This window comes from Octopus sinensis, linkage group LG2 (genome assembly GCF_006345805.1).
Source record: "Octopus sinensis linkage group LG2, ASM634580v1, whole genome shotgun sequence".
NCBI lineage: Eukaryota > Metazoa > Mollusca > Cephalopoda > Octopoda > Octopodidae > Octopus > Octopus sinensis.
This window is the reverse complement of record NC_042998.1, coordinates 134,972,471-134,998,682: the sequence shown is the minus strand read 5'-3', so window position 1 is coordinate 134,998,682 and position 26,212 is coordinate 134,972,471. Positions and strand designations below refer to the sequence as shown.

Below are 26,212 nucleotides of genomic sequence, written 5' to 3'. Positions count from 1 at the left end.
AGTATTCCATGTTTTAACAGAATTGTTCAAGACTGGCTGGTTGTGGGAAATTCTGTATTCCTATAGCTGAACTGTCAAAGAATTGGAGAAGAAATTCTTGATATGCAAACAAAATCTAAAATCAAGAGATCTTAAAGTAAACCTAGTAAGACAAAAGTTTTAGAAGAGGAGACAAGACTACATGGTAATCTGGGAAATGGTCATTCTTACTTGAGTTCAAAAAGGACTTGGTAGAAATGCAGCACAGACTACCAATGTTAACTATGGGTAACAAGATGCAGTGCAGTTGCAAGCAGGCCAACAGAAAAGAAGGACTTTGTATGTAGCAGATGCACAGGAATAGTTAGCAATAACAGCATCCATGAAATAAATTTTTTCAACTGTTTGGAGGGGTCCCCAGAACTAGGTGATAGATTCTGTTGCCTAGGTAATCAAATTAGCAGCAAAGGAGAATGTTATGAAAACATAGAAATCAGAGTAAGAATGTGATAGAAAAATTTCAAGGAACTATTATTGTTTATTGATACTAAAGGGATTATTTCAGATTGAAATACTGAATTACATGATGTCAGGGTAAGAAATGCAAAAACTTAACAGAAATTAAGGCCAGTCAGCTCTTCTGGATGTGTAAATGGGCATGAACAATGGAGAATAAATTATGCAATACTGAAATGAGCTGAAAGAAAAACTGGGTACGAGAGCTATCACGATTTAGTATGCAAAAATGAATACTAAGCTGCGACAGATATATGATGTATATGCTGGATGATAGTTGGGTACGGAAGTGCCAAGTAATCCAAGTGGAAGACACCTGTGAGAAAGGGAGATCGAGAAAGACATGGAGTACAATAGTGAAAGCTTATCTCAAGATACTGAAACACATGAATGAGATAAAGAACCAACCACAAGTGTTGAGGTGGCGGGCTGGAGAAGACATGTCCAACCAATGCAAGCATAGAAAAGCAGGTGTAAAATGATAATGAATTTAATCACTATCTTTTATTATGCAAATGTAAAAATATGAAGTGACAGATTTTACAAAATATACTATATAACTGTGCACACACACACACACAAGACCACAGGGTAGGTAATTTATTGATCACCAAGCAAACAATAAGTCATCAAGGGAACCTCTTTGTAATTGTGCAATCTATTAGAAATCTTCCTCAAATGTCACTTTATTAACAGTCACAACTGGATAATGTAGTCCTAGATACATTATCTCAGAGTAAAAGACAAGATAGAACTCTTTTGACTATAGGTCTGCTGGATTAAAGACATCCTTGGACAAAACAATAAAAAATTAATCACCTAAATGGAATATTTATTCTGTAGGCAGCAGGAAAATTCTAGCAATAGAGGGTTATCTTATAAATGCCAAAGAACACAGGAAGGACTTGAATTCAGAATGTAGAGAGATAAGAGAGGGTGAAAGAAAGCAAGTATGTGAAACAGACAGATACATGCACGTATATTAACAGAAGAAACAACTAAAATAGTTTAGCTAAAGCAATATCTTACTTTGAATCTTCCTAAACGTTTTTTCCATGATGTGACACCACTCTTGAAAATGAGGCCCAGTACCTCTCGGTTGACATTAACATCGAGACCCTCAGAAGTCACACTGAAGGAGAACGCAACTGCTGAGTGTGCTTCAGCCATCACAACAGTTTATCAAATGAGCAAACCTGAAAAGAAATACATAAATATAATGATAGAATAATTAAAGCAAAACAAATATTACCAATATCAACAGTTTCATAAACACCATACATTCATGGCTATGTAAGAAAACTTCAGTAACATATATAATCGGAGTAGTCTTTCTTGGACTAACAGCTCTCACTTTCAACAGTTATACTTTTGCAATTCAGGAACAGGAAATATAAGCAAAATAACTGATGCACAAAAGGGTTAATGGTGAAAGTAAAACACCGAGATGTGAGATCTTATGCAATTATTTGAGTACACCAACACAACACTATCTACCTATGAGGCATGACATAGCAGTCAAAATACCAGGCAAGTATAGTCCTAAAGATACAAATATATAATTAGTGATGTGTGTGTAGGAGGGGTTCATAAAATGAAAGAGTATAGTTGGTATGTTCCTGCCAAAATTTCTGCACAACAAACTATATATAATAAGTTGGGACAAACAAAAAAGTATAAAATCAGTAAAAGCCAGTTGTTCAGCAGCTGTTAATATAAGGAACTAATACAAAAATTGCAGACACTATATCCTGACTATCATCATCACATTCAATGTGCACTTTTCCATGCTGGCCTGTGTCAGAAAGAATTTGTTGAGGTAGATTTTCTATAGCTGGATGTCCTTCTTGCTGCCAACCCTAGCCGATTTTCAAACAAGATAACATTTCCCAATGACCAAACATATTTTTCATGGAAGATTGGAAATGTACAGAATTGCATGTATGATGATGCTCTCATTTACAACCATCACACAATATCAAGACAAGAGTATATGCAAACATTCTCTCTCTCGCTCACACACACACACACTTCTTTCAATTTTCATCTACCAAATCTATTCACAAGACTTGGGTCAGCACTGGACTATAGAAGATACTTGCTAAGGAGTTACAGCTAGATGCTCTTCTTCTCACCAACCACTTTATATAGTATACTAAATGTATCTTATTGTGGACCAGGACTCAAGAGGTTGCCATGTCCTTGACAAGATTAAGAGTCCTCTTGATATCACTTTTTCATTGGTCATTCACAAATATGTATCACTGATGATTGCCAATAAATTTATAAGATTAATGTTTTGGACTGATAAAGCCCAAACTCAATGTTTGAATATCTGTGTAGCCTTGATCAAAGTTTCCAAATATAAAATTGCAGATTTGGTTGAAATTGTCAATAAGGAAAGAGTATTTGTTTTGATAGAATACATGTTGATGTTCTCCAGGGTAACAAAGAAGTGTGAATATATCAGGAAGTAATCTACAGCACTGGATCTCTGTGAGAGAATCTGCAGAGATATTCTCTCTTCCAAGACAAGATTGAATAGCATTGTAAAACAATATAGTCTTCTTCATTATGAACAGTCATATCATTCTTTATCATGGATTTAGTTGAAGGCAGAAACATAAATGATATTGATTGGTGAGTAGTCAGTAGGATAAATTGTTTCTATAAATATAGGCTTTTTTCAATAGCTGCTACTTTTTTTTTCAATAACAGGACATCGTCTTCCATTTATATTATGTTAATGTGAAAAGAAAGCTAAGGCTGACTCTGGGAAGGAGTAACCACCAAAGCCACATTAAATGTATCTGCCTCAACTGATAATGCACAGTTAAGATTGTGGATTTGAAATTTCAGTTACCTTGTTGATCATGAGAAATGTTGTAAATGTGTAAAGCAGTTGTCAAAGCTTGCTCAACACCAAAGTTTGAAGAAATCTGTCCATTTTGAACTGATTTAACAATAACTTAGCTCAGTTGTTTTAGAGAAAACAGAAAGAGCAAATCTTACATATACATGGTCATTGTCTACACATATTGTCATGAGGAGAAGAGTATTCTAACAGCTTGAACAAGGCCCTTTGTTGGAGAAAGATATTTGAGGGTAACATAGTTGAAAGTATATATGGACACATCTACTACACAATTATACCATGTTTCCCTGAAAATAAGATCCGGTCTTAAATTAATTTTGCATCCAAATAATGCACTGGGGCTTTTTTTTTTTTGGCGGGGGGATGTCTTATATTTTTGCATTAAAAAAAATCCAAGAAAGACAAAAAAGTCTCATGTCCTCGTGTAAAAGGAAAAAAAATTGTAAAAAGGAAACTCATGTTTTTAGTTATCAAAAGTTTATTTGCTTATTGTTTTTAGTCATGTACAAACATTTCGTCCTCTTCTGGAACACCATTATAAATCATTAAACCCTGAACTTCAGACTGAAATTCTTGTAAATCCATTTCCTGTAGAATCATGGACCCAATCTCTCATGTTTGGCTATATATCTTTCCTTAAACAAACACTTTTTTTGTCCAAGTACTCTGCATGTAGTGCATAGGCAACGCAACTGTCAGTAATTTTATTCCATGAATTCTTCACCCAATTCACAACTTCTTGGAGGCTGGGTTTGAGAAAGTTTCCATGCTGATTTCTTTCCATTCTATGTTTGATATATTCATTCACTTCCATCCGCAAATAATCCTTGTTTATTACAAGGTCTAATGTTTGTAAATATGAAGTCATTCCTGAGGGAATCATTATGTAGTCAATTCTTCTTTCAGAAAGAAAGGTTTTCATATCTTTTATGCGATGAATACTGGCCGAATCCCAGGCTAAAAGACCTCTTTGAGAACCATGTAAAACAAGTGGCATAGATAAATCAACCCATATTCTTATAACAGCTTGTGTATACCAAGCCTTTTCCATTTCAAGAACATAAATGCTTGAAACTCGTTCTATTTTCTCTTTTTTGCCCTTTGTGATGATAAGCAGTGGGATTTTTGTTCCACAAGACAAATTGCTAAAATACAAGTAACTCTTACACTTTCATAACCTATTGAGGCAATGTAGACTGATGAGGTACTTGTCTGTTCACTTGTCATTTTAGATCCTTGGCCCATAAATACTGCAGTCTTATCTGTAGCAGTTATATTGGAGAGATTGTATTTAGAAAAGTCAATGCCATCAACGAAGGACATGAATGCAAGTGCACATTGAATCACTTCAGCATCCTCCAGCTTGAACAGTGTTGTCAATCTTCTTACAGAGAGATCATATTGCCAAAAAGAAGTTATCCAACCAATGAGGTGATGCTTTGAATATCTCTGGGGGGTATATCCAACCGTGGTACCACTGCAAGAGCAAATTCTTGAATATCAGCCCTGCATACAACTAAAGCCTTTGTTTTTCTGTCAGCAATCCATCCCGAGGTGATATCTTCCAGCTCTGAAAATAAAGGTAGTTGACCTGATCCACACTTGCACTTCTTAGCACTTCCCTCATCTACCTGTGAGCTAAGATTATTGTACTCTGCTCGCCATTTTCAAACCATTCAGAGATCCATCTTTTTACAGAAAGCCATAAGATTCTTGTTACATGACTCTTCCACAATTCCTTTCTTGTACTCCATGGAATAATGCTCTCTTTTTGCACTCAACTTGCCTGAGGAACAAGGGAGTCAAGCCAAATGTGTCAACTCTGTGCATGCACACTTAGCGCAAATTTTAGCCAAGCCGTGGCAGTTGGTTTATTTTGCAAACATCACATGGTCTTGCTAACAAGCTGATGCATTTTTGACTAGGTCTTATTTTCGTGGTAGGCTTATATTAAAAACATCCTGAAACATCATGGTAGGACTTATTTTTGGAGCAGGTTTTATTTTGGGGAAACACAGTAGTACAGAAATACTTAATAGTTTGCTTCCCAGAAGTTCAGTCCCACTATTATGGTCATCTTGGCCAAGTGGCTTCTATGCCAAACCAATATAATCCTTGTAAATGGATCTGGTAAAGAGAAACTGAAGAAGGCCTTGTGTGTGTATGCTGATTACATCATGTGATAATTGTAAATGATTGTCACTGTCATACAAACTGAATCAATCATTTTCAATATTCTGTGAGGAATGTCTGGTCATGGAGAAATATTACTTGGAAACAGGTGAGAATTGGCAGCAGGAAGGGCACCAAGCCATAAAAAGTCTGCCTGAACCATGCAAGCATGGAAAAGCGGATTATAAATTAATGATAATGATGATGAATGATGCAGACTGAGTAGGGAAACAAATGTGAATTGATAGTAGAGGATCACCTACGGCAAATATAGGCCAAGGAGGACTTTGAGATGTGGTTAGATCTGACAATGCCTTAGATGATAACACAAGATGGAGATTCTTGGAAAGCTAGAGTATAATATACCAATCCAATCCAATCCATACCAGCATGGAAAAAGAACAAATATTAAAATGTAGATTATGTGAAAATGAACAAATAAAAGAGAACAAAAATGTTTACACTTCATCAAGGACACGGATAAAGATAACGATAGGCTTAAAAGGATATAGTACAATTCTACACAGAAGGATAGTGATTCAGTGAAAAGTGCATCAACTGATAGTAACTGGGGCAAGCAACAAAATCTCCTGCTAGCAACACATAACATATTAACCTACACTGTATTTATTTCTATAAATCTGTAATACATCATGTAGGGACCAAGATTTTATTGAGAATGTTACATGTATGTACTTGCAACAACACATTCACACCCATTTTAAAGGAAAATCTTTCAGATATGTAAGAAAAAAACATGCATGCATGCATGTACACAGAATTTATTGATAGTATGTTTAAAGAGACAGCATTGCTTAAAAGGAAAAAGCAAAAAATGACAGCAGGAAAGAAGAGAAAAGTATGAAAAGAAAAGGACGCGCGCGAGAGAGAGTGAGACGAGGGAGGGGAAAAGAGAGAGAAAGAGGCGGGGCGATGAGAAGAAAGAAATTTCAAATAAGATTTAGCATTAAGTTTGTTGGTCCAGTGAGTAAGAACCAATACTTTAGTGGTAAGTTTGAGTTCAAATACTGCCGAGGTCGACTTTGCCTTTCATCCTTTCGGGGTCGATAAAATAAGTACCAGTGGAGTACTGGAGTAGATGAGATCGACTTTTTCCCTTCCTCGATAAAGTATCAAGGTAGAAAGCTGGCACTCGGGGCAAAATGCTAAGCGGTACCATTCTGAGTCAAAATTCCGCCAATGTTGACTTTGCTTTTCATCCTTTCGGAGTCGATAAAATAAGTACCAGTTGAACACTGGGTCAATGTAATCGACTTACTCCCTCTCCCAACGGAATCGTTGCCTTGTGTCAAAATTTGAAATCAGTATTGGACAAAGTAGGTGATCCTTAAATATTAATATCTTGTTGATCACTTACTCTAGAACGCAGTACAAGGGTGAAAAAACTGTCAAAATATATTAGGCCACTGGACCATTACCTGACAACACGGCTTAACAGACGCAATGAGTGTTGAGCGTCTAACGTCATATTAGACTATCAATGTCCTCATGTTTAAATTGCATATATATATATATATATAGCAAAAGCACACCCGGTGGTTAGGGTTAGGGTAGGGTTTTTGTTACGCCGAAAACGGGTGGTGTACGTATTCTTTACCTCCGCCTATGTTTTATGCGCTACTACTATTAGTTTCATACGATGAAAAGCATACCGGACAATATTTTTTAAAACGTCTGGTTTCTCAGCGCAAACTCCAACTATTAACTGCTTTGAGTTAAGGAGGGAAATTGTGTGATCGCTCAACCTGCTAGAAGTAACAGCCAAATCACGCTCAAAACAAAAGAAAAATGTCTTTAAAATTGTACATTATATAATGTCTTACGAATCAATAATAATAATAATAATAACAATAATAATAAAACTTTGCTAATTGAGAGTTGACCGTGAGTTAATAGTAAAACAAAAACGATTTATTCGGTTCGTCCTCCTGGATGGAACGTTTTCAAATAGGATCATACAGGTATCCAGTCTATGTGTTATGTGCATGTAAACGATTGACCTGAAACTAGTTGGAAGTCAGGTACGCCCAGATATTTAACATTCACCTAAATAAGAAACGGCAAAACAAATCAAACAAACCCACTAAACTAGCTATTATGCAAAAAGCCGGTAACGACCAGCAGTCATAGCAATAATTAAGGACGTGTGAAATAACCAGAGTGGACAAAGCTTCATCATGTTGTAAGGGTGGAAATATTTTGTATGTTGATAATATAATAGCTACTATATCACCCGGGAACGACTTCAGTGAGTACCAGGAGAAAATAAAAGGAAACTGTTCTAGTGCATAGTACAATCCTAATTTTCCGAGAAAGACGAAAGCGATTGCGGTAACTGTTTGACGAGTTAAAGATAACTAAATCTTCAAATCGAGGCGTATCGATATATACATATATGTGTGTGTGTGTGTGCATTTCTTTAATGTGATTTTGAGAAATGTAACGAGGGTAAATATAACCAGAAAAATAGATATACACACACACATACACATCGGACAAAAAGAAAAATGCGCGGTCGCTCGACCTGTTAGAAATAGCAGGCAAATTTTCATATATACGCAATGGTTTTTTTTTTTAAGAGAAGGACATGGCATATAATGTCCTGGCGACATTATATGAATTAAACACAAAAACAACAACAACAAAAAATGCAATGGCTAAGTTTGGAATATCTTTGATCACAGGTTTACTGGATCAAATAACCCATTAACTAAAACAACTGCAAGCCTGTCACTGAGTAAGGATCCGGCTCACAAAGATCTGACAACTTGGAAGCCAAACTGGTCAAAGTGGACATAAGACGACTACGAAAGATAACACATTCCCGGACACTAGACGTGCGAATGGAATTATGATTTTGAGCTCCGGCGAAAAACAGCCTTTTGTGTGATTCAAAGAGTCTTGAAAAAAAAAAATAACATAAAACGAATAACCAAACTCCGTTGTGCAAAAGTTGACTAGCACAGTAAAGTAATTTGTTATTAATTACGTAAGTGAAACAGTATAACTTGCAGCTGTCTAGGACAAAACACACAAACATTTGCATTCTTATCAAGACAAATCTATTTTTCTATTTGTTTACACTCATTACCCTGGGTTGTCTTAACAGCATTACAGACCCCCGGGCAAATCAATGCACTGGATCCTTACAGTATTTATTTACTGACAGCAAGTTACAGCATAGTCAGAATTGGGTCTACAGAGGTGTGAAGCCCCCAGCAACTGCGCCTTAAGACGGTACTGCTCACACCCACACAACATATTCGTATATTTTCGCACGTTTCGCTATATCATTGTCTTCAGAAAGAGTTGTCAACGTGTGGTAAACACACCATATTTCAAATAAACAATTACGATACTTATAACAATTCACATATATTTTAATATGTATCTTAGTTATTTTGAGTGTTATGTGTGTCTTGCATAAGAAATTTTTAGGAGCAAAAATCAATGACACCAATACAATAAAAGAAAGTTAAAATTGATCAAGATAACTAAAATACGCTAACTAGAAGAGAGCATTACAAGGTTTCAAGTTGACAAAATAGCCGTAGAAGTTTCATACAACTGAATGAGAGAGAAAGAGAAAATTAGAGGTAGAGGCGAATATAAATATATAATGGTGGTGGTGAGGGCGCTAATAAGAAATGGGAGAGAAATAAAGTACATCTTTATTGTACTAGCTTTTCCTTAAACACACGTGTATGTGTTCCTGCTTGCATCGAGCGATAATATGAGAAAAACAAAAATAGAACGAATGTGAGAGAAAGAGAGAGAAGTTAGCTCATAATCTTCATACAAGACTAGAAGTCACGTGTGCAAAGCTTTCTGCTGTTGAGGAGAAAACCGCTGGGATAGAACAGCTTTGTCCCACATTTTGACCTTTGTACTCAACATACTAAAAAATAAAAAAAAATGTAAAGCAACAAAACAACTCAAGGTTGGGACGAATTCCTGCACTTCAATAACGTAACAGACAGACGGGCAGGGAGTAAGATCTCACAACTCACCTTTTAGTTCTTTTATCTAATTTCTAGCTGCGCTCTCTCTCGCCCTCTCTTTCACAAACATACATACACAATTTAGTGCGAGATTCGCAAGAATGTGGTTTTGGGTTCAAACCCACTGCGTGGCACCTTGAATGAGTGTTTATAGCCCAGAACGGATCAAAGCCTTGTGAGTGGATTTCCTAGATAGATAGATAGATAGAGAGCAAAATGTCTGTCGCGCGTGCGCGTGCATATGCGCGTGCGCGTGCATATGCGCGTGCGCGTGCTTGTATAAATATATCTGTAAATCGTTTTTCAACCATTGGATTGCGGTCACACTGGGGCACCTCCTTGAAGGGTTTTAGTCTAACAAACGGATCCCACAACTTAATTGGTCTGGTAGTTATTCTATCGTTCTTTTGTCGAACTACTAAGTTACAGGGACGTAAACAAACCAGCACCGGCTGTCACGCGGTGGTGGGAACAAATACAAAGACAAATGTAAGTGTGCGTTTGTTTCCCTCTCCGCTTGACAACCGACGTTGCTTTGTTTGCGAGCTTAGTGGCTCGGCATAAAAGGGAACAGAAATACTCGGGTTCATTAAAGTGTCCCACAACCTTTTGCTCGTCTAAAAATGCTTGACTACATCCTACGTGCCCAAACTTTAATTCGCCTGTACTCACATGTAGAGGTTGTAATTAAATGTAAAATTAATATATTGCATACCCGTCCCTTTCATAGCTGTTAACATACTTCTGAAGGGTGATATAGACCTTTTTGGGAATCCGTTGGACTTCGAGACAGTGTTCCAGCACGGTCACTGGCTGAGATAAGTAGTTTACTTCCCAACCACATGGCTTTGGGTCAAATCCCACTGTGTGGTCCCTGTGGCAAGTGTCTTCAACTATAGCCTCGGACTAATCAAAGCTTTGTGAGTGGATTTGGTAGACGGAAACCGAAAGAAGTCTTTCGCGTGTTTGTGTGTGTGTATGTATGTTCCCTCTACCTCTTGACAACGGGTGTTGGTGTGTTTAAGTCTCCGTAACTTAACAGTGCGGCAAAAGTAACCGATAGAATATGTACTAGGCTGAACAAAAATGTACTAGGGTAGGTTAGTTCGACTAAAATTCAAAAGTGCCCAACCTTGGCCAGTCTAATGACTGAAACAAGATTATATATATATATATATATATATATATAATATATATATATATATATATATATATATATATATATATATATATATATATATTATGTGAAATAGAAAGATGAATAATCTTGTAGTAGATTAATCAAAAGTTTAACCGATACCTTAGTAGCAAAAATCACAGCAGTGAACAGCACGGTTGGAGGTACAACCATCTGGCGTTGCAACCGTGCGTTGGTGCGGATAATTGAAATTAAAACATTATTGGTGAATTGAAGAAATGGAGCTGAACGCAGATTGAACAGAAATCGTTTTATTTCATTCTACACGTGTAGAATGAAATATATATATATATATATATACACGCGCGTGAGTCGTCTAAGTATGGGTATATTATCTGATAAGTACAGTATTATATATCCATCATATTCCCTTCCATATCGGCTAACTCTGAAGAGCGTAAGGTTATATAATCAGATTGTTAACTAAAACTCCACTGTATCCCTTGCGCGAAACCGATTGGTAGGATCAACCGCGATGGATATATAATACTGTACATTTCGGATCTTTTCACTTAAAGTGAAAAGATCCACAATATATCTTTGTTAAATCACAAAGAACTCTGCGGTATGAAATACGAATTTTTTGTCTTTTTGTTTAGAGAAGTTCGATTGTAATCCCAAATGATTTCAGTTAGAAATCGACATGAAATAGAAATCAACAGGATGCAGAAGAATTATGAGGAGGTTTATGACCAAGAAAGAGACTGTTCCAGATAAACTACTTGAACAATCGTAGGATGTCATAATAACATAAAAAGAAGTTCAGGCACACTAAAAACACAAACAAGTGGCTGGTTCTAGAACATAAGTTCCAAAACTTCTGGACAAAATATTTAACAAGCAAGAACATTTAATAAGATACCGACAGACCCAAAAACACGTGACTGGCTCACTGAGAGAGAAAAGTATTCTAATCCGTAAGACTACCGAAACAGCAAACCTCAAGAACTACAGATCCATAATCAACCTTCCAAAATCGTGGAAAAGTTTAGAAGGAAAGCTAAAAATGAAATTATAGATTGCTATGTTAAAGTGTTGGTTACAAAATTCCCGATCTGACCAGTGCCCGGATAAAAAATAATTAAAAAAAACAGGTGGGAAATAGACAACGAAAACTGAAACACTTGAGAAACGAAGGACTTAAAGCTTGAAATATGGAGCAGGAGCAAAGCCTTCTAACCAGAAACCATTAAAAGCATGTAATGCAACCAAATATATTAAGTAATTGTGCAGAATGTGAAGAATATATGGGAATTTAACAATTAGGTGCATTGTTTCCGAGTGCCCACTCTTAATCAAGACATGACAGAGTTGGAAGGTTTCCTATATATTAATCTATTTCGTCAAAAGAGAACAAAGCTAATCTGCTGAACATTGTAAAGGACCACTCGGGAAGGAAATACCACTAAACTGAAATATCAATCCTAACAGGCAATAATGTAATCTCTCAAAGAAATAGAAAAATTAATCAAACATAAAGATTTGGAAATAGAGATAACCTGAACGTCTGGACCAAAAGCAGAAAAAGTTCCTATAACAGATACCATGGGAATTATTAAAATCATTCAGGTTAATATATAAAAAGTAGTATTAAAAAGCAAAGTCAACCGGCGACTACCAATTCTGTAATTTACGATTTAAAAAAATATGATTATAATATTTAAAATTATAAATAAAAATGTCTAACGTAGGTAGACATAAGGCCGCACATTTGACAGATACTTCTACTCTGACACATACTAAATTGACTCCAGCAATTCTGAACTCAGAATGGAATACGACTATATACCACAATTTTGGCCGACGTCCTGAATGGCATAACGAACTATTTGCAAATGGAACCATACTTTCTTTTATTAGTATTATTATAGATAAATTGAAGAAATCACTAAAAGGAAGTTTCTGTATGCATGTGTATATTTGTTGGTCATATAGAAATCTAAATTTCCTCTGAAAATGATTGCTACAGTTCGTTTAGCTACCGGTCAGCCCTAATCCAGCAGACCTGGTCAAAAACATTTCAGCTGTAACCATCCCAACTTTTTCTTATAAGCAGGGAACTCAGGCCTATATTATCCAAGTAAGGGTATGATTTGGTTGCTATTTCTCGTACATAGAGGCTCTCCCGTTGGCTCAAATTTTGATGTGAAGTTATATCAAGCCTAAATTTAGAGAAAAGAAACAGTATAAACTTTTGGCAACGTACACTGTTACAAAAGCCATTCTTATGGTAACTGTGAATCGAAAACGTAGTCGTTGCCACGGATTTCCCGTAAATTTCTACCTTACCACAATGCCAACTTTAATAGGAATATTCATTTATTTGAAGGGTATTTTTTCACTTAATTGCACCTCGAGTTTCCTCGTTAATGGATAGCATTTATAATCGTTTAAAATCCTCCTTCCGTGCAGGAATTATATTATACTGGACGGAGAATAGTGAACCTGATATTCATGTTTTACCCATAGATATTGGGATATACGCCAAATAATTCCCAACAGGGAATCGAAAGTAGATCGCCGGTTCTATTTACCAACAAAACAGACAAAACAGCAGTAAAAATATACAAGTGGCAGGAAATCACAGAAGTAAATAATAGTTTATATCAATTCTTTAAATTGCTTCAGCTTTAAAGCTGTGGTCATGCTGGGGCACTACCGTCGATTTTTTTTTCTTTCTTTGATAGAAGATAAATCAAAATAAGTTTCATAATCTCACTAGTTATTCATGAATGTCAACAATACTGCCCACAATTTTATCACTACTACCACATCAATAGTCTGGCAATGTTCCTACCTCCACGTGGTGCCAAATGGATCACCATAATTGCAACAAGCCCAAATGGTGCTCGATCCGTTCAAAACAGCAGCCAAATTACCCTCAATCTACACCTTAGGTCTTCAAAAATGACACATCAAATGTGATTCTGTGTACAGAAGGCCCAGCAAAAAGTCGAAACTGTCATGGTTGGAATATTTCGTCCACAGGTCTGATCTATCATGGTTGAATTGATGCTAAATAAACAAGCCATTTCGAACAAATGAAATAATTCAAACCGCCTATCCAAAATGCATTGGGAATAAATAATTGTTTTCATTTTTATCGCATAGGCGGCGAGCTGGCAGAAACCTTAGTACGCCGGGCGAAATGCTTATTTCGTCTGTCATTATGTTCTGAATTCAAATTCCGCCGAGGTCGACTTTACTTTTCATCCTTTCGGGATCGATAAATTAAGTACCAGTTGCGTGCTAGGTCGAACTAATCGACTGGCCCCATCCCCCAAAATTTCGAACATTGTGCCTAGATTAGAAAAGGAAAAGAAAAAAAAAAAAAGTTCCAGATTTGTATTGTACAAAGGTTTGCAGGGAGCTGTTGTGAGTTTCGTGCATTTCATACACACCCGCCCTCCAAAGTAGCGACGTGGAGCGAAAAGATGTGAAATAGAAGTTGCAAGCGGAAAACGTTAGAAGGTCATTGACTCGGTGTGCCGAGACATCGTTGCAACCTTATATAATACACTCACACTACATAGTAAATCTGTTCGTTTCATAAACAATAGTCTGTTGGCAAGAAGACTTCATACATAACTAGACAAGAGGTTGCACTTTTATTAAGTGATATCGTAGCAGTTCCTGCCTTTCCTACAACGGGTCTCTTTGTTTCAGGTGACACCGGAAAGTCTAGTAAATCATAAAATACAGTGCGGATGGGGGAGAGAGAGGCATGGACCGGCTAGAAAAAGCAAAGTTGTGACGTTCATAATAATTGTTGGTCGTTAGCGCACTAACAACAAAAATAAAGTTGATATGATATACATACACAATTTTCAACAAAAAATTAACTATCAACAGGGATGCTTTTGCTTACAAAGATTTCTAATCTATTGAATTTATCCTCAACTATTAAATGTCTTACTTATCTATCCATATTTATCACAACTAAAAAATACAATAAATATAGAGCAATTTTTAAAGTACAGATCTCAAAATAGATATATTAGTAATCGTAATGGCCGAGTAACAGTAAAGTCGGCCATTTGGTTGTCGAACTAGAAATTTAGTGATTTATAATGTCAGAATTCGAATCCTACCTAGCACGAAAAATAATCGGAAAGAAAGAAGAGAAAAAAAGACTAAAGAAGTAACTTACTGTACATATGACACTCCGATATATGTTGGTGGGGGCGAAGTAATTGCTTCACTCGGCTAGCTGTCAAACTAAGTCTGTTTTCACTTTTTCTTCGTTAACTAAAACCGATGCGAAGGTTTTAAGAGTCGTAAACAAAAGTTGCTCCTTCGTGTCTCAAAACACTAGCAGAACTGAAAGATGGTGCGCGCCAAACGTGTGGCCGAACAGTGAAACGTCAACAAACTTGAGGTGGAGTATTTGATAAAGCCTTTCCCACTCACTCGCCGTCGTCGCCACTGGTTAACTTCAAGCTCAGCATATCAATTGCTCAATGAAAACCTTTTACTTGGTCTAAATGTGAATTATAACTGGAGGTTAAATTAAATTAACTAACAAAGCGAAGTAGTTAATACACTAGCAGCTCGTCAAGATACGATTAAATATTTAGATGTCTAGGAGAATTACTGGCTGTCATTTCCAGGTCTTTCAGAAGATTTACCGATTTGTGTTTAGCATATAACTTTCAAGTAAAATACACGTTATTTAATTATGCAATGCTCCTAGGGGTGAACGGTATCTCATCGTAACCGACTGGGGAATGCTTAATGACAGATAAAATGAAGCGTCGAAGGGAAGAGAGAAAACGTCAAACTTAAGTCACTGACCAACATTCCATCGATTGACCAGCTAGGAATTTATATCTATCTATCTATCTATCTGTCTGTCTAACGTTTTAAACGTGTATATCTCATACTCATACATTTATTTTATATATACGGCTTACTCTCTTATGTGCAAAATAAAAGTGAGATGAAAAACTTCGTTTATCTATGATTATTCAGAGCAATTAGTGAACAAAAACTCCCTCTAAAGATGTTTAAAATCTAAAACCAATGAGCAAGGGAGAGAACTCCAATTTAATTAACACATTTTGAGGGAAAATATAGTGGGAAATGATCGGAGCATCTTTCGGTTGTATAATATCTCGTTAGCAAAGCATATTTTAAGAATCAGAAATCAGTGTATGTGTGTGGCTAAGATATCTGCTTCCCAACCACATGGTTCCGGGTTCAGTCCCACTGCGTGGCACCTTGGCCGAGTGCCTTTTATAGCCTAAGGCCGACCAAAATCTTATGAGTGGATTCGGTAGACAAACTGAAAGAAACTAATCGTATGTATATATGTATGTACGTGTGTGTGTGTAACTCTTTGTGTCAGTATTTGTCCCTCACCATCGCCTGACAACCGGTTTTAATGTGTTTAAGTTCCCGTAACTTAGCGGTTCAGCAAGATCGATTGAATAAAGTACCAGGATTTTTTAAAAAATGAGTCCTGTCGATTCATTCGACTAAAATGTTTCAAGGCGGTGCCCCCAGCAAAGCTGCAGTCTGATGGCTGAAACAAACTAAATTTGACGATTGCTTTTTCAAGAATGGCATTGGAGAGCATAAAAATTAAAGCTGTAGTTGAGAATAAGTTAGCTGACATGGAGGACTGGAAGCTATCTGAATACTGGAAAGGAGTTACTTGTATCATGATAATTTATGCCAGGTATCAAAATGCTAACACCATGACTAAGCTCAATAGTCTGAAAAGGCTGTAAGATGTATATGAACAGCTGCAATGAAGACTACAAAGCCATGGTGAGCAGGAAGAGACATAGCAGATATTCTGACAGTGTCTGCATGCTGGGGTTCATCCAACAACTGCAGGACAAGGTGATGGAAGATCTGAGCAAGGGAATCCAGGCTTTGGCAAAAAAGATGGGTGTTGGAGTCACCACCATAAAGTTGAGTCTAGATAATGACCATTGCTACTACTCATACAAGAAGCACAAGGGACAAATTCTGATAGCTAAGGCCAAGGAGAACTGCTTGAGAAAAACAAATAAGCTGAGGCATCCTACTGAGTCAAAGATGATCTGGTTCTTCTCAGATGAAAAGAACAAGAACTTCTGCCAAGACCAGTTGTGCAACACCTAGAACAGCAGATGGATTATCTACAATCCATGTGATATTCCACATATCCTGAAAACCAAGTTTCCCCAAACTGTGATGGTCTTTGGGTGTGTCTCCAGTGAGAGTGACGTTATGCTGCCCCACAGCCTCGAACAGGACATTAGGCTCAATTCAGATGGTTATGTGAAGCTGCTAGAAGGTCATATGTATGGAAGGAGGATTTGGCTCCTTGCCATAACTCTGGAACAATCAGAAATGATTGTTGGAGAATTTCTATCACTTCACCAGCCCCAATTTTTGGCCTCCTAATCTCACCAATTGTCATTTCATGGGTTACTACATGTGGCACATGGTGTTGCAGACAGAGTGGTTGGTGTCTTTCTCAAGTAAGGCTGAGCTGATGGCCAAAATTAAAGGATTGTTTGAAGATTTTCCAAGGAACACAGTAAGGGAAAGTAGCTCAAGGGAATAGTGTACCTACTAAATACACATAAGGTAAGGTCTCTGATTAATTGAGATTATATTTGCAACAAGTACCAAAAACCTGTTTCAAGATCTGTTTATCCCCTTGCAGACAGGAAGTGGTACTGTGTGTGTGAGCAGTGTGATGTCTCTCTCTGTACAGCACTGTTTTCAAATATACTACACTGAAAAGAATCTGTAAATACACTGTAAAATTTCTTGTGTGAAAAATGTAGTTACTGAACAGCCTAATACCAGTACACAGCACAGACGGTCAGTACTAAATTCATCTGCAAGGGTTAAAAAACTTAAAAGCAACAAACAAGAGAAACCAGTGAAATATGTAAGCAGACGCAGGAATGGCTGTGTGGTAAGTAGCTTGCTTACCATCCATGTGGTTCTGGGTTCAGTGCCACTGCGTAGCACCTTGGGCAAATGTCTTCTATTATAGCCTCGGGCCAACCAAGACCTTGTGAGTGGATTTGGTAAACGGAAACTGAAACAAGCCCATTGTATATATGTATATGTATATTTGTGTCTGTTTGTCCCCCCCGACATAGCTTGACAACCGATGCTGGTGTGCTTACATTCCTGTAAATTAGTGGTTTGGCAAAAGAGACCGATAGAATAAGTACTAGGCTTACAAAGAATAAGTTCTGGGGTCGATTTGCTCGACTAAAGGCGATGCTCCAGCATGGCCACAGTCAAATGACTGAAACAAGTAACAGTAAAAGAGTGCCATCTTAAGGCATGAGCTCACTGGGCAGTTGACAGGGAAGCAGGGTCCACACAAGTCTAGAGGCCCAATGGTACTCTATAGTTGCTGAGGTTTTAATAGACAGTACATTGCACTGGTCTGGAGAGGGTAAAGTGCTATAACGCTGTCAAAATGATCCTGTTTGTGAAACCCTTTCTTATGTACAGAACTTTTCCCTGAGTCATATTGTTGATAACCATAACCAGACACACTATGTTCTCACTGTTTCTATAAATAGTGATCATTTCTAAAGCTTCCCAACTGAATAGAATATGCTTTGATAAGGAGATCTCATAAGACTGGAACATGTCTGTATTTGCTGGTTGGTTTTAAACATCAGAATAACTCTCATCTAAATTCTTTTATCTTATATCGAGGTTGCAAAGTGAGCTTCTTAACTACACACCCATGTTTATGTTTTCCAAAAATTTCAGTTAGCTGATTTTACCAGGGTTATCTTCCATGATTACTTTTTGCTTTTTTTTTTCTAGTCTACTAATTGCATGGATAATCTTATTTAATCAAAGTTTTTCAACTCAGTTCATTATATATGTGAGACCTTACCATATGTGTATGTATTTAGTATGCAAAGCACTTCCTTGAGGTACTTTCTTACATGTTTTACATGCTTGTATTTAAAATTCCCTCTAGAAACCACAGTGCTTGTCAATGTGCAAGTTGGTTTGTCAGTTTACCTGACAATTGTCAAAAATATCATATTTTTTAGTTTTATTTTTTATATCCAAATAAATGAGAAAACGTACTTTTAGTTGACACATTTTATAACTGTGATTTAAATTTACAGATAAATCACCTACATTTGTCTGGAAGTTGTGCAGCAGGCTATTCCTCATGATGTTAGAGAAATGTATAGTTCTAATCTTTCTCCCTCACATTCCATCTCTATCACACACACTCTCTCTCTCTCTCTCTCTCTCTCTCTCTCTCTCTCTCTCTCTCTCTCTCTCATACACATACATTCTCTCTTCAAATTTTATTTAAAAAATATCAGTTATATGTTAATAGAAAATCAAGAATTAAAATAAAGAGCAAGTCATTTGTAATTTCAACAGTAGTTATAGCTATTAATTTTTACTGTTGGATTAGATATAATTAAGTAAAGGAAGCTTTAATATTTTCTTAATAGCTTTCCTTTATGTTTTCAGTTTGAATTTCGCCTGGGTTGATTTTAGTCATTTATCAAAGTGCAGACATGATGACATGACTGTGTGATTAAGAAGCTTGGTTTGCACTTTGCAGCCATGTGATTTTGGTTTCAGTTCCACTATGCAGTAGCTTGGGTGGATATTTTCTACTCTTTCTCTGGGCTGAACAAAACCTTGTGAGTGAATTTGTTAAGCAGAAAGTGTGAAGAAGCCTCTGTGTGTTGTGTGTGTGTGTGTGTGTGTGTGTGTGTGTGTGCATGCATGCACGTGTTTGTGTGTGCGCATGCATGTGTGTATGTATGTACTTGTGTGTTGTGTGTGTGTGTGTGTGTTTGTGTGTATGTGTGTGTCTATCATGGCTTGACATCCTCATATCTTAGCTTGTTTACATCCTCATATCTTAGTGGTTCAGCAAAAGAGATTGATAGATTAAATACCAAACTTAAAAATAAGTCAATTTGGCAACAGTCCAATAATTGAAACAAGTAACGATAAAAAGTATACTGAACCATTTCACAATAAACAAAATGCATATTTTGTTTGTAATGTAATTAAGCCTAGCAACATAGATATTTAGGGGCATAATTCTAACATGCCCACCAAATTTAACACCACCAACTGGTCCTTGTGGAATTGGCTCTGTCCAAAGCATTCAGACCCCAAGTCCCTCTTGGCCCAAGTTTTGCTTCCAGATTTTCAAGCTGAGTATCAGATATGTCCATCTGGGAGTATTTGGAAAGGCAATGGGTGATTGCCCCTCCTCCAATGACTAACATGTAAAAAGATTAAATTAGAAAATCTTACATATATTAGGAATTGAAAAGAATGTGATAAAAATGATATAGATATTAAAATTTATTTTATTTGGAACTCAATTTAAATAATAAAAAAATATATAAACTGTAAAATTATGAACTGAGCTAAGGTTTTCATAAGATGATATAGTAATCAAACAATTAGGTTAATATTACTAAGAAACCGTTATATAGAGCAGCTGATGAATGTATTGATGTATTTACCATTTTAGGAGAACATAAACTGTCAGAAGCCAAAGAGGGAAACTTGCTAAAACTAACAGTCAATCTCTCTGAACCATATCCTATTGCCTTTAAAAAGAAAACATTGGCCATGGTTGGAACATCTTTGATCAGGTCTACTCAGTAAGGATTAATCTTGGGTTGAACAACAACAACATAAGCTCTTATATTCTCAGTAGATAACAAAGATAAATTAAGAGACTGATTAATAAACATATAACTGTGGTTCTTAAACTTAGTAGTGTTCCCCCTTCCTCTGGAGAGCAACAGATATCAAGGGGTAATATAGGGGCTACTGAATGTTTAAAATAGTCATTCTTTTTTTTTCTTAGAAATACAATATCTAATTCTGGTACAATACTTATATACACACTGGGGTGGGGTGGGAGACTTTGGCAGAGGGACTAGAGTAACATTATGTTATCAGTGAGCTGAAAGAAACATGACTGATGAATCACCAAGGTTCAAAATGGATTCGTTATGTAACTTTTTGCTTTCTTTAATAATTTCCATAAAACTGTAGCACCATTGGGGCTCTAGTCCACTCAAATATCTAAAAAGCAACACAGGTGAGTAGGATACAATAAAAAAATATGTAAAAATGTAAGTACTGTCTCAAGTCCTGCAACTCATAGGGTTGGTTGCCCAGTTTCCATAGTGTATAAGCAACCAACATCACAACATCCCCTTTGAATGGAACATCAGTTTGTCACAGGGTTACTGAGAAGACTGGAGCAACATGAAGTGTTTTGCTGAAGAACACATTGCACTGCCCACTTTGGGAATTAAAACTGCAATCTTGAAATTGTAAGTGTAATATACTAACCACAAGAAAATATGTAACATGGTGTAAAATGATTCTTCCTTTAATTTTCATTTTTTTTTTTTTTTGCAGAACAGAGTAAGGATATTTGTTAAAACACTGTCCAATGAAAAGTGGTACCGAGTCAAAAAATGTTGAGAACAACTGGCCTATAATGATATGGTTGATGTCACAAAGAAAGACATTTTTAGTTATAACATTGTACACTAGAAAAAAAAAACACTAAATAAAATGTAAAAATGAGCTTCATATACCATAAACCTATGATAAAAAGAAAAATTTAAATAAGATTTATACACAGAACTAATAGGGATAGGACTAGTCAATTACATTAGCCCCCATTCTCAACTGGTACTTATTTTATCAACCCCAAAAAGGATGAAAGGCAAAGTCAACCTCAGAACATGTAGACAGAATAAATACTGCTAAACATTTTGTCCGGCACAATAATGATTCTGCCAGCTTACCACCTCATAAGCAGAATTAACAACAGACATGAAATTGCGAATAAGTGAAGTTAGTTTGCTAATATTGTTAGTACATGTAATTTGGGGAAAATAATATAAGAAAAATGTAAAAATATACAGTATTTACCTTTGAGGAAAAAAATCTTTAAGTAGCAGCAATATATATATGCTAAGCCAAATCTCAAATTTGATAAGATGTGTTATAGATTTTGACCTGGTAGGACTTGACAACAACGAAACAATTTTTACCTTTACTGAATAGTTGGCAAGTGATTAAGTAATATAAAAAAGCTTTCTCAGTTATCTAAATACCGTTTTGACCTTTGAACAATATAACACCTAAACATGATGAATATTGAAGGAGAGATTTATATTTTTTATTATTTTCATATATATATATATATATATATATATATATATATATATATAGAATAATAATGGTTATGTGATCTACCCTGGAGAAAGAACAAATGTTTTCAGCATTTTCTGACCTTAAAGCACTAACTCAACCACCAAATATGTAATTTTCTTTATGATTATAGACAAGGCATGGCTGTGTAGTTAAGGAGTTTGGTTTGCAACCACATGGTTGGGGGTTCAATGTCACTGAGTGGCATCTTATGTAAGTGCATTCTATTATAGCCCTGGACCAACCAATGTCTTATGAGTGAATTTGGTAGATGGAAACTGTATGGAAGGCCATTATATATATTATATATATATAAATTTAGGTCATAATATATGGATTCAAGTAATCAAATAGTACTCATAAAAAAAGCTCCTTAATGTATCATTGAATTTAGTATTTAACAATGACTTTCTTTCACCTGAGGATGTAACTTCAATTCTGCATTATTTTGAAGGAGTTTTTGCATTTAAATATAACTAGCAGTATCGCCAGGCGTTGCTCGGGTTTGTAAGGGAAATAACTATATAAGCATTTTTAGAGAGTTATAGCCAAAAAAAAAGAATAAAATGCATTAAAAATGGAAAAAAAATTATGGTAAATTTTTTTAAAAATCGTTGACTCATCATAAACATTTTTAGAGAGTTACTTCCCTTATATAATAGCGAATAAAATGCATTAAAATGGAAAAAATGATGGTAAATTTTTTTTTAAATCGTAGACTCATCGTAGACGCGCGCTAATACCCAGAAGGGATCGATATGAATCACGACTATAAGATACCCTGTTTTGGTTAAACTGCACCGCAAAATGTGGGAGTAGTTAGGAATCTAAATCGTAGGAGACAGACACACAACTTGTCTTTTATATATAAAGATTTTCTTAAAAATATGAAAGTCAAGAAACGTTATTTGCGTTAAAAATGTCATTCGTTACAAAGTAAGCAAAGACGTTATATTTTCGCTCAACACGTCACTCGTTACGAAATATGGTAGCAAGGACGCTGTATTTTCTGGTCAACACACACAAACACACACACACACACACATCATTCGTTATCAAATACTTTACAGATGTGTCAAGTTGCGGTTTGTTATTCATTATTTAAACAGTAGCTGAACTCGTGCTGTCAAAAATGACGCCGAGTTGCGTCCCCTAGACAGTCTGTGGTTTGTGTTTCTGATTCTCGACCCCATGTCAAATTTATCAATTTTTTTCAGAACTGGGGGAACTTTTCAAAATTTTCGCTGCGTTAGTTTTGAATTATGACATTGGGTTATGTGTGTGTCAAGTTTCACAGAATCGGTTGAAAGCCGTGGTCAGAGTGGGGGTACAACCAAACAGACACACAGAAACACACACAGACAAACTGCCGTTTATATAGAGAGAGATAACATAAATTATTTACATGTTTTTAAGTTATGAAACAATTTGTCGTGAATACATCAAAACATGTTGCTTTGTAACAATGTAAGAAATAATTATTTTAAAGTGCTACCCAACAAAAGCCCCTGCTCAAGACTCACAAGCATTGAGTTGGGAATTTGTACCCATGTACACTGGTTGTAAGGAGATGAATAGCTTATGTCTTTCTCAAGGTGTTAGCACTTCAAGTGAAGTGATGTGGCTACAACTGGGATTGAACTCAGATTCTTAAACCCACTAGCCAGAAACTTATCTTTATTATATAGAATCAACTTCCTAACTTCCAACACATGGAAAAATCAGTGAGGGGACCTCTGCATAATCACTCTATCTGCTACAAACAGTAACCAAATCATTCTCAAAGTGCTTCCTGAAGATCCTAACAAGAGGAGGATATACTGGATTATGTGTTTCTAGATACACTGGTTATAAATAGGATTGTCAATGTTGGACTACATTTGAGCATAGGTTTGCTGACCTAAAGCTAAGCAACAACAACACCAACACATCTATGATAAATAGAGGAAGATAACTCTGGAGAGATAATTAAATGTATTACAGATTTATAATGATGTTCATGGTGAATAAGATGTATTTCAATCCAGATGTCCAATATTAGCAGTAACTATGATTTCATGATACCTAAAATATTATCTTGTGTTATGACTTTGGATAGACTACATTGGATAATCTTACAACAGTGAAGTAGGAATATTCGATGAAAGCTAAAAACATTTCCATCTGCAGAATATGGATATTCAGGGCTACTACTACAATTCCTCTATACAAGAACTAAGAACATCTTCAGAGCCATTGGGACATAAATATGCAAGTAATTACATGCATGACACTAACTAAGGATACTTAATAGTGATGGAAGCAGTATTAATACTAAAATGTAATAATAAGATCATATGATATCCTATGAACATCATTAATGATAATTCCCATCATGGATTGTAAGTGCAGTGATGCAGCTACAAGAAAGATTATATTATCAAAACCAAGATCTGTGCATCGTATTTGATGAACTTAAGGACTTTGATTTGAGAATAACAAATTAGGCATTTCAGATCTGATGACTGATTGATTAATGTTATACCTTTTTGTAAAGAGATAATTTTTGCTTTGCATGACTGGATAAGTTTTGACATAAAAAATGGTACAGAACAAGTTGTGTAATGAAGAACCGATCACTAGACCTTTCTAGCATTTTGTTTTGTTATAGTGCTTTTAGGTATTTGCATTGGAGCCATAAATGGAATGTCATTTGAATAATATGAAGGACAATCATACAATGACCGCTGATGAACTTAGGACACTTGATAGAACAGGATATGTGGTGTGGCCATCAATGTACCCAATGTAAGTGCAACTCATAGTCAATGTATGATGATGGTGATAATGATGACGAGCTGATAACAAAGCTCAGATAGCACACTTTATGGGGGACATCAAATAATTTATTAACCAAAACAACCTAAAATATTTCATTTTAATCCCTAATATTTAAAATAAAGAAACTGAAGTCATTAAATAAAAAAATACCTTCAGTTTAGGGATATTTTAAAGTCTCTATTATAGCAGGTGATACCTAAACAACATAAATAACATTAGAAAACAGTGCAAAAGCCCATTGGAAATATATATATATATATCATATTATTAATACTTTGCATGTACCACATCCTTATGTTGTTATTTTTTTCTCCATGTTTTTTATTAATTATATATATATTATATATATATATATATATATATGTCGTGGCACTCTGTTGGTTATGATGATGAGGGTTCCAGTTGATCTGATCAACGGAACAGCCTGCTCATAAAATTAATACGCAAGTGGCTGAGCACTCCACAGACATGTGTACCCTTAATGTAGTTCTCGGGGAGATTCAGCATGACACAGAGAGCAACAAGGCTGGCGCTTTGAAATACAAGTACAACAGAAACAAGAAGAAAGAGTGAGAGAAAGTTGTGGTGGAAGAATAGAGCAGGTTTCACCACCACATCCTACCAGAGCCAATACAAATCATGAACAGTATTATTCAGTCTATTATAATGAATCCATAAACACATAAAACATCCAAGAGTATAGCTTTTTACCTCTGAAGATATTATGCTCAGGTCATATAAATTTAATATTTACTCAATATTAATTGAAACAGCTGTAAGGGATGATGATTAATTTGCTGTTAATAATAAACAATTATTAACTTCTCAATCTTCATTTTCTTTTTCTTCTCATATAAATATATGTATATATATATTATATATATATATATATATATATATATATATATATATATATATATATATATGTGTGTGTGTGTGTGTGTGTATATAAAGAGAGAGTTATCTAAGAATCCATATGTTAGGAAAAACAAGCACTTGTATATTATACAGTATTACAGATCCATTTCAGCTGATTTTACCAAGCATTTTTTGCCCACAAGTTAGGGAGAACTTAAGATAGTGCTCATCAAAAGGGCTGGTATAAGTATTTTTCATATCAGTCTTTCTGACAAGCAGTCTTAGGTTGTCCCCTAATTTTTGTGTGAAACTAATTGGTAAAATCAGCTGAAATAGATCTATAATACAGTTTAGTATAAATATTAATATTGATATCCTCTAAATCAATAGACATATGGTCAAGACAAGGACTTTGCAAGACACATCAAAGGTTGACCATCTAATAAAACAATAACTCTGAATAAAAACTGAACTCTGAGTAAAAACTCTTTAGCTAGCCATGCAAGAAGGAAACTCTTTAGCTAGCCATGCAAGAAGCAACCTCTTTAGTTTTGGGGGAATGAT

The 26,212-nt window shown here is 35.7% G+C and overlaps 1 protein-coding gene across 5 annotated transcripts in view; it reads right to left on the bottom strand.

Moving 5' to 3' along the window:
• Positions 1–26,212, bottom strand: part of LOC115230435 (carnitine O-palmitoyltransferase 1, liver isoform) — a 98,092-nt gene that overhangs the window by 46,796 nt on the left and 25,084 nt on the right. The window contains exons 1-2 of one of the 5 annotated variants that reach the window (XM_036499503.1): positions 21,689–21,820; positions 1,525–1,691 (exon numbers count right to left, since the gene is read on the bottom strand). In XM_036499503.1, coding sequence (XP_036355396.1) covers positions 1,525–1,665 — 141 coding nt within the window. In that variant the 5' untranslated portion in view covers positions 1,666–1,691; positions 21,689–21,820. Of the gene's footprint in view, positions 1–1,524; positions 1,692–14,912; positions 15,643–21,688; positions 21,821–26,212 lie in introns of those variants that run through there. The other 4 variants (XM_036499499.1, XM_036499508.1, XM_029800631.2 and 1 more) reach the window with 4 other exon arrangements.